General features: G+C 45.9%; 1 protein-coding gene across 1 annotated transcript; it reads right to left on the reverse strand.

Annotated features, from left to right (window-relative positions):
- Positions 1 to 404: 404 nt before the first annotated feature.
- LOC132816902 (secreted frizzled-related protein 2-like) lies at positions 405 to 5,028 on the reverse strand. The gene is made up of 3 exons (XM_060826917.1): positions 4,644 to 5,028; positions 1,899 to 1,979; positions 405 to 826 (listed from the first exon to the last, which is right to left on the reverse strand). The coding sequence occupies exons 1-3, from the start codon at positions 5,002 to 5,004 to the stop codon at positions 519 to 521; spliced, it is 750 nt and encodes a 249-aa protein (XP_060682900.1). The 5' UTR covers positions 5,005 to 5,028; the 3' UTR covers positions 405 to 518.
- Between the last annotated feature and the right edge of the window lie 8,731 nt (positions 5,029 to 13,759).

A 13,759-nucleotide genomic window follows, 5' to 3' on the forward strand; every position in this document is an offset into this window, starting at 1 on the left:
CTGCTTTACATGTGATCTCTCGCCCTGAACTGTCTCACAACTGACACGTGGAACACCCTCTTCAAGAAAATCTTGTATTTATATTGGGGGTCTCGCAAAGTGTGAAGAACAGGTGACAGCTAATTTGCTCACAGCAAGATCCCACAGGACAGGAAATTGCGGGTGAACACTTGACAGTGTTTTGATATGAAGATTGCAGGGACAGTGATGACAGTAAGAGTCATGAGTATGTACCACACCATGGAGATGTCAGACAGTGGATAGACTGGCACACTGGAAGGGGGTGGTGGGGGCATTGTACACGGTGGTGGGGCTGTTGGGGGTGGGGTTTGTACTCTTGGCGGCAGTTGGGTGGAAGTTTAGGTGGGGGTGGGGGTGGGGTTTATACTTGCAGCAGCGGTGGGGGTGAGATTTGTACTTTGAGTGGCAGTCAGGCTGGGGTTTGTATTCTGAACAGCTGGGGATTGGCGGGGGATGGGTGGATATTATTTATTGAGCTGCCCTGTAATGTCCGACGATTAGCAGCGAGCTTTCTTGAAGCTCCTGGTCATTTTCCGGAGCTCCCTCTTTCCTCCTCTCCAGTGTCTGATCGAGGTGACGAGCAGCCGCCCCTCAGCCTGTTTTCTCCCTGTCAGCAGATAGGAGGCGCTCAGGTCCCTCAGCTCATCACAGGTACATTCAGAGCCTCCGGGCAGCCACAGCTCCAACCTCTCATCCCCGCTGTCAGTCCATCCCTCTGGCCCGTACAGCAGCCTGCTCCGGCCTTCCGGAATAATCGTGGCATCTCTGTCCAGATACGAGATCTCCTTCACTTTGATTTTCAGCACTGCAACAGTCCCGGATGGTACCCCAGGGGAGAGAAGGACGGAGAGGGTTAGAAAGACAGCACTTTCCTTTAACTGAGAATTTTTACCAACTCAGGATTTACCAAATCTTTACAGCCAATGAGGCCCCTTTGAAAAGGTCATCACTGTTCAGATGTAGATAAACTGACAACCAATTTATTCACAGCAAGTTCCCAATGTGATTCCAAAGCAATGGAATGTTCTTCCAGTAATGTTGGTTAACTTTATTAAATATCGGCCAATACAGGTGGGAGAAACTTCTACCCCTACCCTTTTCTTCAAAATGTCAAGAGACCATTTATAACTGAGAGGGATTACAGGGCCGTAGTTTAATATCTCATGCCGGTAACACAGTATCACTGACAGTGCGGCACTCCCTCAGCACTGACTCTCTGACAGTGCGGCGCTCCCTCAGCACTGACTCTCTGACAGTGCGGCGCTCCCTCAGTACTGACTCTCCGACAGTGCGGCACTCCCTCAGCACTGACCCTCCGACAGTGCGGCGCTCCCTCAGCACTGACCCTCCGACAGTGCAGCGCTCCCTTAGCACTGACCCTCCGACAGAGCGGCACTCCCTCAGCACTGACTCTCTGACAGTGCGGCGCTCCCTCAGCACTGACCCTCAGCACTGACTGTCTGACAGTGCGGCACTCCCTCAGAATCAACCTCTGACAGTGCGGCACTCCCTCAGAATCAACCCTCTGACAGTGCAGTGTTCCCTCAGCATTGGAGGAGGGTCACACCAGACTCAAAATATTAACTCTGTTTCTCTCTCCGCAGATGTTACCTGATGTGCTAAGTTTTCCCAGCATTCTCTGCATTTGTTTGTCTCTGTCTCTGTTCCTTTTTGACAATTAATAAAACTCTCTCTTTGTAAAAGTTTTTAGTTATCTGTTCTAAGATCTCCAGCCATTGCTCAGATCCATAATCTGGTTCAGTTTGCTGCTGTGAACTGCCCTAGTATCTACATTAATGCTGCTAGTTAAATGCAGTCAGAAATGGTTTAATCTCTGTTGCTGAGTGGAAGGGTTACTGTGTTCCCCAAAATCTTACCAAAATCATTGTTGCACAATTGTGTGAGAATGCTCCTCTCAGCTCCTCCCTCAGCTTTGCACGCCTCACAGATTTGGGGTTCTGAAAAACAAAAGCATGTTAGATGAATGCAGTTTCCATATTGCCTCACACTCACCCTCCTTTGAAGGGTCACTCCAAGACCTCACAGTCCAGTGTCTGCAAACACAAAGTCCAGCAACCCTCATAAACATAGTACAGCTCAGAGACACGCCCATCGGCCCACAATGCTGTGCAAACATGACCCCAAATTAAAGTAATCCCTTCTGCCTGCCCTGGGTCCATATTCCTCCATTCCTTGCCATGATGTGAAGGTGCCGGTGTTGGTCTGGGATGGACACATTTAAAAATCTCTCAACACCAGATTATAGTCCAGCAGGTTTATTTGGAAGCACTGGCTTTCGGAACACTCCAAATACTAGTGCTTCCAAATAAACCTGTTGGACTATAACCTGGTGTGGTGTGATTTTTAAAATTTGTCCATTCCTTGCATATTCATGATCTTATCTAAAAGTCCCTTAAACGCCCTTAACCTTTCATGCCTCTAACATCACCCCTGGCAGCACGTTCCAGTTGTCTACCACTCTCTGTGTATTGAACTTTCTCCTCTCACCTGAAATGCATCCCCCTAGTTTTAGACATTTCAACTCTGGGAAAATTATTCTGACTGTCAATCCTATCTACTATCACCTGATGAATGAGCGTCGCTCCGAAAGCTAGTGTGCTTCCAATTAAACCTGTTGGACTATAACCTGGTGTTGTGTGCTTTTTAACTTTGTACACCCCAGTCCAACACCGGTATCTTCAAATTATGTATCTCATAATTGTATTGACTTCTATCAAGTCTCCCCTCAGCGTCAGCTGCTCCAGAGAAAACAAACTGAGTTTTTCTATCCTCTCCTAATAGCTCATACCCTCTAATCCAGGCATCATCCTGGTAAACCTCTTCTGCGCCCTCTTCAAAGCCTCCACATCCTTCCTGTAATGTGGTGACCAGAACTGAATGCTGTTCCAGTATTGGGCGGATCACTGACTGCTGTTGAGAGCAAGTTGGTTCCTGACTAGACCACATCACAGGGCAGTTAAGTGTCAACAACATCAGCACAAAACTGAAAACCAACTGGAATCCCTTACACCTGGGGATGTTAGTTTTGTTAATTTCTTTTCTGCATATACTCTAAAGTCTCCACATTGTTCAGCAAGTGTGGGGGGTGCCCAGGAACAGACACAATATTCAGGGGAAACAGTGACAAGGTTATCATTTCACTGAGCTCATAATGTTGAGACCCAGGTTAATGTTCAAAGGAGGAGGCTTCCAATCCTATCACAGCATAGAATAGAATCATTACAATGCGGAAGCAGGCCATTTGAGTCCACACCGATCCTCCAAACAGCATCCCAGCCAGACCCCGTAACCCTGTATTTCCCATGGCCAATCACCTAACCAGCACATCCCTGGACACTATAGGACAATCTAGCATGTCCAATCCCCTTAACTTGCTCATCTTTGGACTGTGGGAGGAAACGGGAGCACCCAGAGTAAGCCCACACAGACACAGGGAGAATGTGCAAATTGAAATCAGGTCCCTGGCGTGGTGAGGCAGCAGTGCTAACCACTAAACCACCATGTCACCCCCAGGTCTTCGAAGGGTCAGTGTGGATTCGATGGGCTGAATAGCCTGCTTCCACATTGTAGGGATTCTATGATTCTAATAGCATCTGGTGAAATTTAAATTCATTGAATAAAATATGGAATTGAAAGCTAGTCTTAGATTAGACTTACAGTGTGGAAACAGGCCCTTCGGCCCAACAAGTCCACACCGACCCGCCGAAGCGCAACCCACCCATACCCCTACATATACCCCTTACCTAACACTACGGGCAATTTAGCACGACCAATTCACCTGACCCGCACATCTTTGGACTGTGGGAGGAAACCGGAGCACCCGGAGGAAACCCACGCAGACACGGGGAGAATGTGCAAACTCCACACAGTCAGTCGCCTGAGGCGGGAATTGAACCCAGGTCCCTGGCGCTGTGAGGCAGCAGTGCTAACCACTGTGCCACCGTGCCGTGCTGATAGTGACCATGAAATGATTATTGATTGTTGTAAAAATCCATCTGGTTCACTATTGTCCTTCAGGGAAGGGACTCCAGACCCATTGCAATGGGTATGTATTTGAAAATGATGAATTTAGAGGACTACAGAGACAGGGCTGGACAATGGCTCAAGCTGGGTAGCTGTTTTGGGTGGCCTGTTTCTGTGGTGTAAAATTCTATCGTTCTATCACTGCTAACTGCCCTCTGAAACGGCCGGGCAAGCCATTCAGTTCAAGGACAAATAGGATGGCAATAAATGCTGGCTTTGCCAGCAATGTTACAAAAGAGTGAACAAATACCATAATTTTCACAAAACATCACCGGACCCGAAACATTAACTTTGATTACTCTGCACAGATGCTGCCAGACCTGCTGAGCTTTTCCAGCAACTTCTGTTTTTTTTCCTGATTTACAGCTTCCACAGTTCTTTCCGATCCCATAATTTTCCTTTTTTGTAATGTCCATTATGCCCCATTTATAAAACCCAGAATCACTTTTGTCAACTATTTTCAAGAGAAAATTGTTGGAAATTTGGGGTCAGCAGCATCTGTGGAGAGAGAAACAGAGTGAACATCTTATGTCAATGGTCCTGACAGAGTGAATAAAGAAATAAAGAGGGCCACTCACCTTCCTGCAGGAGTCCGTCCTCCTCTGAGGTGGCAGAAGGGATACAAAGGTCATTGTCAACTGGGAAACGGTTACAATCCAACATGTCTGGCCAAGGGAAGCCGAAAGCAGACATCACCGGAGTGCAGCTATCCCTGACTGCCTGGCAAAGGGATTGGCAAGGCTGGATGGATTCATGCAGCTCATTGAGGCAGACAGGAGCAAAGAGGGAGCAGAGGAACCTCCTGGTGTCAGAGTGGCATTGCTTGTTGAGCAGAGGAACCCAGGAGCCAGCCTGCTGCAAGACCTCCCTCATGGTCCCATGACCAAGGAGGTTGGGCAGCCTCATCTCGCTGTAGCCCACCCCATGGCACAGCGCCATGCTGCGGGGAATGGGCTTACAGTTGGTTCGCCCGGGCCCTGGGAATCCCAAGCCAAAGATGGACTCTTCGGCCTCATCGGGATGGTGGGTCCGAACTGAACAAATGAAGAGGAGGAACATGAAGTTCTGCAGTGCGGGCAGCGATGGCCCCTTCTCCAACCAATAGGCAACCAGTGTGAGCATAGTTTAACCTCCTCCTTGACCAATCAAATTAGCTGGATGGCCTGCAAAGACTGAATGACACGTTTTGTTGGTCGACAAAGTCCTCTTCAGCTTGAAGGTCAGATCAAAGAGATCGAGTCAAGGTGTTCCACTTTGGAAGATTCACCAGCTGAGAGATGAAAGGAAATGTGATTTTTTTTTGGAAGGGATCAAGGAAAGACTCGGACAACCCCGACTCTTTCACTTCAGAATCCTGGAGCTGGTTCTCCCACAGTTGTGTGCCAGGTTTTGGATGGTCGTTCTCTCTCCTCAGTAAACCCTGCAAATCAAAACAAATTCTTTCACTGAGCAACCTTAGCTTTCCTACAAACCCTTCAGTCAGCAAATCCCACATTCCAGCCTCATTCTGCCAGTAAGACTGAGAATCCTAACATCAGAGGAAAAAAAACTTTCTCTGAGCTTAGGGAATAGTTAAGCTCCCTGTACACTGTCCTCCATCACACTGTCCCAGGACAGGGACAGCACAGGGTTAGATACAGAGTAAAGATCCCTCTACACTGTCTCCCCCTGCCTCCCATTATCAAACACTCCTAGGACAGGGACAGCACAGGGTGAGATACAGTGTAAAGCTCCCTTTACACTGTCCCTTTGAAACACTCGCAGGATAGGGACAGGCTGGAGTTAGATACAGAGTAAAGTTCTATGCAAATGATTGGAGTTATTATTCCCACTGTTGAATTTTTGCTAATACCCTGCATCTATCAATAAGTTTGAGTTTCACTCTTGTCTATTTAAGGTAAGACCACTGAGAAGTGAGCCAGAGAGGGCAATGCAGAGAGAAAGAGAGCGTGACTGAGAGAGAAGAGACAAAGAAAGGGGAGAGAGACAAAGAGGTAAAAAGTGAGAGAGAAACATGGCAGAAGGAGGGAGAGGTGACTTGGTCGAGAGAGGAAGAGACACAGAGAATGTGGGTGAGGGGGGTTTGATTGAAAGAACAAAACACAATCGAGGCAGAGAGTGAATAGAGAAAGTGTAAAGTTGAGTCATTAGAGTGTGGGACGGAAAGAGAACATGGGAGATGGAGAGAGGAGGATCAAGCACAAAGAGAGAGACAGAGAGTGAGAGTAAAACTCATTGGAGAAACGTTGACAGACAAATGGAAATGGGGAGAGAGAGAGAAAGAGAAAGGAAAAGACTGAGAGCAAGAGACAGCTCCAATCACCCACGGTGCAGGTTCTGATCTTGTACCTGTCTAAATCTTCAGTGTCCTGTTGACCATCGGAGACGGTCCTGTTCCCCTTTCAGCTTCCCTACGGTTTTCCAGCTCTGTACTGGGAGCTGCTGCCAACTCAGGCTTTGCAGCTTTTGGCAGCTGCTGCCTCTCTCAACACTTTGTTGGAGCCTAGAGGTTTTGTAAAAGAGGGAGTTGCTTAGTGTGGAAGTGAAAATTACCAGGTAATAAATCTCCTCTCAGCTCTGCACTATCTGCCAGACACCCATTGTCTTGCTTTGCTTGAGCTGGTTTAATAGTTTGTGCTATTGCCAGGGCTGGAAGCAGGAGGGGGGAGGTGGGAGACTTGTAACTCAGTAAAGGTGATGTTTGAGAAATCAAGGAAAGCCTGTGGAGGAGAGGACAGGGCTCCCAGTGAACTCTGAGAAAAGCAGACATTCTGGTTCTGTGCTGGGAATTAACAGGGACACCGATCACTCTGTAACTTACTGCCAAGTCTGATAGTGCTGTGTTCGACCTGCACTCTGCCCTGTGCAGAAAATAGCCTCATTGTCAGAGCAAGCAGCCTGTGTTAAATTACAGGGAATTACTGATGACTTAGGCTCTGGATCCACACTGTGCTCAAAGGTTTATTACGAAACTTTTGCTGGCTACTAACCAAGTTAGTTAGGAAAACAAATGTTTTTAGTTTTTCGCACTGAGGGAAATATATTACAGGAAAATGCTGGCATCTATTATAAAAGATTTAAAGCAGAGCCCCTAGAAAACAGTGGCGGGATCAGACGGAGTCAGCATGGTTTTATCAAAGGGAAATCATGCTCAACAAATCACCTGGAATATTTGAGAATGTAATGAGTAAACTTGATGAAGGGGAGACAGTAGATGTGGTTTACTTCGATTTGCAGAAGACTTTTTGACACATTCCCACGTGAGAGCTGAGTGTGTCACCTTTATAGGTGAACGTTTCCTTTAACCCCTCCTTCTACAATAGGCATGTGCCTGTCGCTCAACATGTAATCCTGCAACCTAAGTTCATAACCCAGAGAATTTGAGTTCAAATCCTATGAGGCTAGATTGTAAGTTTTAATTCAGCTGAGGAACATTAGGAAATCGAGAGTATGAAGTGATGTAGAGGCAATGGCCTCGTGGTATACTTGCTGGACTGTTAGTCCAGAGACCCAGGTAATGTTCTGGGGACCTGGGTTTGAATCCTGGCACAGGTGGAATTTGAATTCAATAAGTATCTGGAATTTAAGAATCTAACGATGACCAGTTGTCGGAAAAGTCCATCTGATTCATTAATGTCTTTTAGGGAAGGAAACTGCCATCCTTACCTGGTCCGGCTACATGTGACTCCAGACCCACAGCAATGTGGGTGACTCCTTACTACCCTCTGGGCAGTTAGGGATGGGCAGTAAATGCTGCCTTAGCCAGGCATGCCCTCATCCTGTGAAGTTGTACATAAAAAAATAAAATTGTCATTCACTGCCTTCTCCTTGAGGGAGACTTACCGTCCTCACGCAGTCAAGTCTCGTCAATATGTGACAATCACAGTCCCACATCAACAGGACTGACTCTGAACAGTAAACCATCAAGTGCGTTAAATTGTCACCAAGTCAAACATCTCCACCTCATGCAGGGTAACTGAGGACAAGACAATGGAACATAAAAAGATATAGCACAGAAGAAAGCCATGGAGCCTTGCTGTCCCTTTTGAAGTTCTTCCCTTGTTGTTATTTCCATGTTAAATAAAGGGAATAGGGATTATCTTGGGAATTACAGACCAGTCAGTTTTATGTCAGTGGTGGGCAAATTATTGGAGAGGATTCTGAGAGACAGGATTTATGATGACTTGGAAGACCATAGTTTGATTAGATACAGTCAGCATGGCTTTGAAAGAAGCAGGTCATGCCTCACAAACCTAATTGAATTCTTTGAGGATGTGACAAAACACATTGATGAAGGTAGAGCAGTGGAAATTATGTATATGGATTTTAGCAAGGTGTTTGATAAGGGTCCCCACAGTAGGCTCAGTCAGAAAGTAAGGAGGCATGGAATGCAGGGAAATTTGGCTGTCTGGATACAGAACTGGTTAGACCATAGACAACAGAGGAAGGTAGTAGTATTTAGCCTGGAGCTTGGTGACCAGTGCTGTTCCAAAAGGATGTGTTCTGGGATCTCTGCTCTTTGTGATTTTTAAAAATGACTTCGATGAGGAAGTGGAGGGGTGGGTTAGTAACTTTGTCAATGACAGGAAGGTTGATGGAGTTGTGGATATTGTGGAGGGCTATTGTAGGTTGCAACAAGACATTGACAGGATGCAGAACTGGGCTGATAAGTGGCAGATGGAGTTCAATCTGGAAAAGTGTGAAGCGATTCATTTTGGAAGATCGAATGTGAGTGCAGAATACAGGGTTGACGACAGGATTCTTGGCAGTGTTGTGGAACAGAGGGACCTTGGAGTCCATGTCAATAGATCTCACAAAGTTGCCACCCAAGTTGATAGGGTTATTAAGAAGGCGTATGGTGTCTTGGCTTTCATTAGCAGGGGAACTGAGTTTAAGAGCTACAAGGTTATGTTGCCCTGTTAGACTACATTTGGAATATTGTGTTCCGTTCTGGTCACCTCATTATAGGAAGGATGTGGAAGCTTTAGAGAGGGTGCAGAGGAGATTCTGGATGCTGCCTGGACTGGAGGGCACGCCTTATGAAGAAAGGTTGAGGGAGCTAAGGCTTTTCTGTTTTGTGCGAAGAAGGGTGAGAGGCGACTTGGTAGGGGTGTACAAGATGTTGAGAGGCATAGATAGAGTGAATAGCAAGAGACTTTTTTCCCAGGGCAGAAATTGCTATCACATGGGGACATAATTTTAAGGTGATTGGAGGCAGGCTTAGGGGAGGTGTTAGAGGTAGGTTCTTTACACAGAGAGTGGTGGGTGTGTGGAATGCACTACCAGCAGCGGTAGTAAAGCCAGATACATTAGGGACATTTAATTTAGATAGGCACATGGATAGTAAAATGAAGGGTGTGTAGGTTAGTTTGACCTTAGAGTGGGATAAAAGGTTGGCACAACATCAAGGGCTGAAGGTTCTGTATTGTGCTGTACTGTTCTATGTTCTGCATTATATCTAATTAATCCCATACCATATCCTCTGTTCCCTGTACCCCTGCAATGCCAACTCGTTACCCCTTTTTAAAGTTCCTCCTGAATCTGTTTCCACTCCCTAACATATTCCAGACCACAGCAATCAACGTGTGAATAAAGACTGATTCTACACCTCCCCCCAGAGTCTTTCACAAATTACTTCCAATCTTGGCCTCTCTGGTTACCCACCTTCCTGCCACTAACAGATTCTCCTTATTAACTCGATCAAATTCATTTCTAATTTAGAGTCATAGAGTCAAAGAGACTTACAGCGCAGAAACAGACCCTTTGGTCCAACTTGTCCATGCCGACCAGATATTCTAATTTAGGGGTGGCACGGTGGCACAGTGGTTAGCACTGCTGCCTCACAGCACCAGGAACCCAGGTTCAATTCCCGCTTGGGCAACTGTCTGTGTGGAGTTTGCACATTCTCCCCTTTTCTATATGGGTTTCCTCCGGATACTCCGGCTTCCTCCCACGTTCCAAAGATGTGCAGGTTAGGTGAATTGACCATGCTAAATTGTTCATAGTACGAGGTGCATCAGTCAGGGGTAAATGTAGGGGAATGGGACTGGGTGGGTTGTTCTTCAGAGGGTCGATGTGGACTTGTTGGGCTGACGGGCCTGTTTCCACACTGTAGGGAATCTAATCTAATCTTAATCTGGTCCTATTTGCCAGCACTTGGCCCATATCCCTCTCAGTCGAGGGTGTGGTACTAGAAAAGCACAGCAGGTCAGGCAGCATCCGAGGAGCAGGAGAATTGACATTTCAGGCAAGAGCCCTTCATCAGGAATGAAGCTCATAATGAAGGGCTTTTGCCCAAAATGTCGATTCTCCTGCTCCTTGGATGCTGTCTGACCTGCTGTGCTTTTCCAGCACCATACACTCGACTCTGATCGCCAGCATCTGCAGTCCTCACTTTCTCTAAATCCCTCCGAACCCTTCCTATTCATGTACTCATCCAGATGCCTCTTAAATGTTGCAATTGTACCAGCCTCCACCATTTCCTCTGACAGCTCATTCCATACATGTACCACCCTCTGTATGAAAAAATTGTCCTGTAGATCCCTTTTATATCTTTCCCATCTCACTCTAAACCTCTCCCCTCTAGTTCTGGACTTCCCCACCCCAGAGAAATGATCTTGCCTATTTACCCTATCCATGCCCCTCGTGATTTTATAAACTCTATAACGTCATCCCTCAGCCTCCGACGCTCCAGGGAAAACAGCCTCAGCCTATTTAGCCTCTCCCTATAGCTTCTGACACAACTGTTCGAAGGACATCATGACCTCTCCATCAAATAAATCTCCCAAGCAGGAGATCCTGAAGAAGGGCTTATACCCGAAACGTCGAATTTCCTGTTCCTTGGATGCTGCCTGACCTGCTGTGCTATTCCAGCAACACATTTTCAGCTCTGATCTCCAGCATCTGCAGACCTCACTTTCTCCTCCAAGCAGGAGATTCCCCTGGACTCCCAAAGTTTAAAACCAGCGTCAATCAAGCCTAGCTGAAATTCCAACATTCCCACTATAGTAGTGAAGGGGGAGTTTCTTTGTAGATTACCCTCACCCCATTGGATCATCCTCCAAGCTTTGACTGTGTTTAGGACAATCGGGCTTTTACAATGATCCGTGGCAGTCCATATAAGCTGGTTGATGAGGGGGCATTTTGCCTGGGAAGCCTCAATATCCAAATAAATTGATCGTGGGTCACTAGAGGCCCAATCAGCCACATACGATAGCAAGGAACTCAGTTGGTACTTCCTAAAGTCTGGGAAACGTAGACCCTCCTTTTTTGTGAAAGCTGCAGTTTATCTAATTTGATAAGGGGCTGTCTGTGATGCCAAATAAAGGATCCAAACCAACCATAAAGCCTACGCAGTACGTGCCTCGGCAATATCAAAGGGAGCATTCTCATGGGGTATAGGTGAGGGAGAACACTCATCTTGACCAGAGCTATTCCTCCCAACCAGGATATCGGAAGACCTTCCCAGCACCGAACGTCCTGCCTTATTTTCTCTAACAACTGCACATAGTTAGCTTTATATAACTGATCGAAAGCCAGGGTAAAAAAGATACCTAAATACAGGAAACCCCCCTGTGACCACCGAAAGGGGAAGCGGGTTCCGTCCCCAAAATTAGATATGTTGGTAAGACCTCCCACCAACATGGCTTCTGATTTCATGAAATTAATTTTGTACCCTGAAAACACATCAAATAAATTAACCACTTGCATTACGCAGGGCACAGATGTCAATGTATCAGTTAAGAAAAGAAGAATGTCATCTGCCTAAAGAGTAATTTTATGCTTGCCTGATCCCACCTCCGGGGCTGTTATGCTAAGGTCCGTCCGAATGGCTTCCGCCAACAGTTCGATCACTAGTGTAAATAATATTAGCGAAAGAGGGCATCCTTGATGGCAACCTCTGCCAACACTAAAACTACCTGATCTCATACCATTAGTAAGTACCACTGCTTTCGGGTCATTATGGAGCACTGCGACCCATTTGGTAAAAACCTCTCCAAGGCCAAACCGTTCCATGATATAAAAAAGGAATGGCCATTCCACCCAATCGGATGCTTTCTCTGCGTCTAGGGAAATGACCAAGCCCGGTATCGCTCTTTGCTGGCATACTTGCACTATATTCACTACTCTTCTGATATTATTAGTAGACCTGCGACCCTTAATAAACACCGTCTGGTCCTCTTTCTTGATAAACGACAATACCCTCTCCAGTCTTAATGCATTTTTGACAGGGTTTTAAAGTCCATATTCAATAAGGATATAGGCCTGTATGAAGTACACTCTTCTGGGGTTTTCCCTTTCTTGAGAATGAGACAGATATTTGATTCTCTCAAAGAGGGTGGGAGACTACCCTGACTGATTTTTCGCTGCTAGCTACAGAAACATCTGTGCCTCTGACTAGAGAGTCCCCTATCACAATTGATCACTTGGAACCCGATGTACCCCTAATATATTAGAGCCAGTCTCCATGCCTGAAACTTGGCTGTTCATGCTACATTCCCCTGAGAGTCCATCACCCCCTACATTTTCCAAAACAGCATACCTGTTTAAAATGGGGATAGCCACAGGAGACTCCTGCACTACCTGCCTCCTCTCCTATCTTTCCTGGAGTTAACCCATCTATCTGATTGTAACTGTGCTTTTCTCCCATCTTATAACTGTCACCCATTACACCCCGAGCTCTTGTAAATTACTGATTGCCTCCAACTGCTGCTCCAACTGATCCATGTGATCTAATAGGATTTGCGATCAAAGACACTTCCTGCACACATAATCATCAGTAACATGGAAACTCTCCCTAAACTCCCACATCCAATAGGAAAACCATATCACTCTACTAAAGACCATCATTGCTCCTTCACAATCTACTGACTCAGAAAGTAGCACCGTCTTGTTGTTCTATAAAACACTGCTCCAGGCTAATTTAGTACTTTTGGTTTATATTTTTAAGATTTAATCAAGACACAGATCTCAATAATACATATCATCAAGAAAGAACCCACTCTACTCACTATTGTAGACTCATAGCAAGGTTACATGTTAAAAATTATGCACTTCTCTGTTCCTGTGCTGAGAGCTCTCCCACACAGGTTCCTCCAAGGTTAGCTGGGACTTTCACTGTTTGTCATTTTTTTCCTCAATGCACTCCGATGTCCAGAGATACATGAACTCAAACAGCAAAGGCAGTAACTACGCAGATTCACTGCTGTGTCAGACAACAGCGTAGGTTTCTTTCTCTCTCTCCTTCACTGACCATGTGGTTGCTGCCTTTTGTCTGTTTTCCTCCTTTTAAAAGTACCATTATTTTGATCTTTTGTCCCCAAAGTTCTAAATCAATACTTCAGCCTATAAACCAGGAATTGCTGCTCCTGGAATTCAAGGAAGTCACCTCCAACACCTAAAATACCTCAAAAAAGGAGCAGCCCTTATAGCCACAATTTTTCCCTGTCCTTCATCTTGGATTCCCAGAATCCTCTTCTTCCTTAACCTTTTTCCCTTTCCTTCGTATTTGACATTTCCACCTGATATCTATCCTGTCCATTTTATAAACTTCTATCAGGTCGCCCCTGGGATGCTGACAGTAGATTAAATTTATCACAGAGAAGTGATATATTTTAGGGGAAGGAACAAAGATAGGCCAATATAAAATTAAAGATTTAATTTTAAAGATAACAGTGAAGCATCAGATTTATGT

This window comes from Hemiscyllium ocellatum, chromosome 6 (assembly GCF_020745735.1).
Source record: "Hemiscyllium ocellatum isolate sHemOce1 chromosome 6, sHemOce1.pat.X.cur, whole genome shotgun sequence".
Taxonomy (NCBI): Eukaryota; Metazoa; Chordata; class Chondrichthyes; order Orectolobiformes; family Hemiscylliidae; genus Hemiscyllium; species Hemiscyllium ocellatum.

What these genes read in the sequence shown, in the direction of transcription:
- LOC132816902 (XM_060826917.1), bottom strand. Translation starts at nt 5,004, where the DNA reads ATGGCGCTGTGCCATGGGGTGGGCTACAGCGAGATGAGGCTGCCCAAC. An exon ending in GGACGGACTCCTGCAGGAAG is followed by an intron (nt 1,980 to 4,643) that starts GTGAGTGGCCCT and finishes TTTGTTTTTCAG; the next exon opens with AACCCCAAATCTGTGAGGCG. An exon ending in ATTGTGCAACAATGATTTTG is followed by an intron (nt 827 to 1,898) that starts GTAAGATTTTGG and finishes GGACTGTTGCAG; the next exon opens with TGCTGAAAATCAAAGTGAAG.